The sequence below is a fragment of the Megalobrama amblycephala genome, linkage group LG10 (assembly GCF_018812025.1).
Source record: "Megalobrama amblycephala isolate DHTTF-2021 linkage group LG10, ASM1881202v1, whole genome shotgun sequence".
Lineage (NCBI taxonomy): Eukaryota > Metazoa > Chordata > Actinopteri > Cypriniformes > Xenocyprididae > Megalobrama > Megalobrama amblycephala.
In genome coordinates this window covers 31322752-31326764 of record NC_063053.1, presented here as the reverse complement: position 1 = coordinate 31326764, position 4013 = coordinate 31322752, and the positions used below count along the sequence as shown (strand labels likewise).

The 4013-nt window shown below is 37.9% G+C and overlaps 1 long non-coding RNA gene and 2 gene segments (V, D, J or C); 2 read left to right on the top strand and 1 right to left on the bottom strand.

Moving 5' to 3' along the window:
* On the top strand, positions 1–1149 carry LOC125277365. The segment is given in 2 exon segments: positions 1–138; positions 270–1149. Coding segments are annotated over 2 exon segments (396 nt in total).
* A 142-nt stretch (positions 1150–1291) lies between these two features.
* On the bottom strand, positions 1292–2941 carry LOC125277397. Its single transcript, XR_007186890.1, has 2 exons — positions 2716–2941; positions 1292–1746 (listed from the first exon to the last, which is right to left on the bottom strand). It is a non-coding gene; the product is annotated as an uncharacterized LOC125277397 (long non-coding RNA).
* Positions 2942–3455: 514 nt separating this feature from the next.
* Positions 3456–3910, top strand: LOC125277386. The segment is given in 2 exon segments: positions 3456–3504; positions 3594–3910. Coding segments are annotated over 2 exon segments (366 nt in total).
* Positions 3911–4013: the final 103 nt, after the last annotated feature.

Genomic DNA, 4013 nt, shown 5'->3' with positions numbered 1-4013 from the left:
CTGAGAGTGTTTATAGTGCTGTGAGTTTAACACTTCATCACTGAGAGCTTTTCTTCATTCAAACTGAAATTAAACCACCAACAAGCAGAATGATGATCATCAGCGTCTGTATCTGGACTCTCATTCTTTCTGTTCAAGGTTAATTTACTCTATTATTAACTCAAAATGTGATTTATATGCATGTTTGTGATGTTCGGTACAGATTTTGTACTGGACACTTTGACTTTAATAACTGTTGCAAATATGATCTTATGAAAAATCATTCACAGGAATTACAGGACAAGTTTCTGTGACTCAGACTCCCTCAGCAGCAGCTGTTCAACCAGGAGAAACAGTTACTATAAACTGTAAAACTAGCAGAGGAATTGGAGATCGTTCAGCGGGTTGCCGTAAATGTCTCGCCTGGTATCTGCAGAAACCTGGAGAAGCTCCTAAACTCCTCATTTATTACATTAATTCACGACAGTCAGGAACTCCATCTAGATTCACTGGCAATGGAGCAGATTATGGAACAGATTTCACTCTGACCATCAGTGGAGTCCAGACTGAAGATGCTGGACATTATTACTGTCAGAGTCGACACTATATCAACAGTAACTGGGTGTTCACACAGTGATAAAGAGTCGTACAAAAACCTCCGTCAGTCAGAGTCACAGTGACTGAACTGATACTGCAGCTGCTCACACACTTTCACACACTTTCACACACTACTGACACACAGAGGACAAACACAGGAACTACACATGTGCTCAAAACTGACTTGTGACTGAAATCAGCTCTATTAGACTGTGATCTGTCCTGTGACAGACGGGTTTGACTCAAATATGCTCAGAATCAGAGAAAACAGAGTGTGTAAATTGATATGTAGATTCATATGTTGTTTTGTTTTTGTACATTAAACTACACTAAAGTCATGGTGTATCAGTAACATGCAGATGTTTTTCAAGCAGCTCCTTCATCTAAAGCTGTTTCTAAATGTATTACTCATAACTCATTTCTCATGAGCAGAAGTGAAAGTGTTCCAGTTGAGAGCGTTGAACCAATCAAAGAGTGAAACTGTGAGTTTGAGCTGAAAATCACATTTGCATTGGCAGGTTTAGTGATTGTGATCCTCTCAGAATAGAGCAGCTCCGTCTCCAGTGACCATGTTCAAACCCCAAGAGCTTCATTTGACATTTCCTGCTAAATGCAGCTGTTCTCAACTATTACAATCAATCAAAAGCAGCTGAAACTTTAGTGCAGGACTTTGAATGAACGACACACTGATCAATGATGCAGTCGGACACAAATGTAACGCGTTCAGAAGCTTTATTGAATGAACAGCAATGGCAGCACATTGAAAGACTGCTTCAGTATTGAGCTGTAAATCACGTGACTGCTGTGAATCCTGCCGGACGCTCAGATACGGCTCGTCTGGACCGGAGAAACATCAGCACTGGGAGCTCTTGAGGAACGAGGCCTCGTGATCAGCTCCGTCATGTCTTACTCTGCAGACGAAGCGATCCGCGCCTTCCCAGCGTGCTTTGCTGAGGCTCAGGACGCTGCTGCGGCTGTAGCGTCCGTCCCGCTCGCTCTCTGCGCTGGTCTGAACCCCCTCGCTGACCTCTGACCCGTCCAGCGTCCAGCTCACCGTCGCCCCCTGTGGAGAGTAAGAGCTGAGCAGGCAGAGCAGTGCGGCTGAGTCTCCAGAGATCTGCAGAGAAGAGGGCGGCAGCAGAGACACGGAGGGCTTCACTGCGGGACCAGCTGCACAAACACACACAAACAACACCAACGTCTTTAGATCATCAATTAGTCAGATGTCACACACAGTAATGGAGGAAAAATCACAATCATTTCATCTTTACAGAAATTCCACATCACTGCTTTCTTTCATAAACCACATAGTAATGATCCTGCATTTACATTTCAATATTCTCAGTTCAAATAAAATATTCACTGATACTAAATATATGAAGTATAAGATATATGAATAAATATAAATCAGTTCTCTGAAGCAGACATGATATACAGCAAATATTACAGTCATTTCATCTTTTCTGAATAAGGTTCAGTTTAATCTTAAACTGATTTTAAAAACATTGTCCACAAACTGATGATTTATATGTAGAAAACAAATTTAAATGATCATTTCATTATTAACTTAAGACACTCACAATCATAATCATCAGCAAATGTAAGATAAAATTATGAATTTTTCATATCTTTCTCTCTGTCTGATGATGACGCCTACAAAATTATAATTATTTTGTCCGTATCATCAAACTTTTGTTTTGTGCATTACAAAATTTCAGAATTATCAAATTTACCAAAAAATATGGACACAATTATGTATTTTAAGAAATAATTGAAAATGTCAGAAAATATTGCAATCAATATATTAAAAAACAAACAATGTTAGTTATTATAATATCTGAAAATACACATGTAAAAAGAAATAAATATATAAAAGCGACATAAAATATACCTTGCAGTGAAAAAAAGATAAATATCATGAAATATCACTGAATATAAACATGTAATTGTGAAACAGCAGACAAATTTAAAGAAACTATAAAACAATTAAATTTACTATGAAATATTGCAGTTAATTTTTTTTCAAACTCTTTTATAATTTTTAAAACCTTGTTGCAAAATGCTTGTGTGAATAATCTAAAAACAAAACAATTATATAATTATATATATAAACATTTTTAGAGAATTTTAGAGACTTACTGATGGTCAGTTTAGTTCCTCCACCGAAAGTCCACCACAGTGCTTCATTCTAGTGAAAGCGTCGTACAAAAACCTCCGTCACACTCAAATGAACACAAACTCCAGCAGAGAAAGAGACGAACGACACTCACACACACTGATATGAGACTCAACAGCAGCTCTTCTCAACATCAACATGATTGAGCTGAAAACACACACTAAATATTCATCTTTAAATGAAATACTTGTTATTGTTACTTGTTATAATCAGTCAAAAACTACATTGATCACATTTACAAACACATGTGATTTAAACTCCACTAATTCAATTAAACTGCTTCATAATTAAATATTTTAATGAAACAGTGATGAAAATGAAATCCATCCAGATTGAGATGGTCATTCTCTATTGGATGACCTTTGACCTGTTCTACAGTATCATGATGATATCAAATCTGCAGCACAGGTATTAAATGCTCTCAGCATCAAAGTCTGAATGAAACTGATCATTAAAACAGTGTTAAGAGGGAGAAGATCCACCCAAAATAACATGAAGTAAATCAGGAGTGTCTGTTTCTGAAAATGATCAATAGAAATTTATTAGCAAAGATACTAAATGACAAAACAGTGTTTCTGCTGTCTTCAGGTAAATGATCTGGAGTGTGTTTGCATATTGATCAGATGCTTCAGTGCTCTGAGAGTGTTTATAGTGCTGTGAGTTTAACACTTCATCACTGACACACACAACAATCTTCATCAACATGACCTTCATCATCATCTTCATCTGGACTCTCACAGCGTTTGCTCAAGGTTTGTGGAGCACAAGTTTGATATCAATTCATTTCTTCAAGTATATTGTCAAAGTTTTGAGTTGATTTTCTTCTTGTTGTGTGTTTCAGAGTGTAGAGGACAGATCACCGTCACTCAGAGTCCCTCAATGACAGCAGCTCAACCAGGACAAACTGTGAACATCAACTGTAGAACCAGCACAGATGTGTATGGTGGTTATTATTTAGCCTGGTACTTACAGAAACCTGGAGAAGCTCCAAAACTCCTGATTTATTATGCAAACACCCTCCAGACAGGAACTCCATCTAGATTCAGTGGCAGTGGATCTAACAGTGATTTCACTCTGACCATCAGTGGAGTCCAGACTGAAGATGCTGGACATTATTACTGTCAGATTTTACATAATGGTCCAGTGTTCACACAGTGATAAAGAGTCGTACAAAAACCTCCGTCAGTCAGAGTCACAGTGACTGAACTGATACTGCAGCTGCTCACACACTTTCACACACAGAGGACAAACACAGGAACTA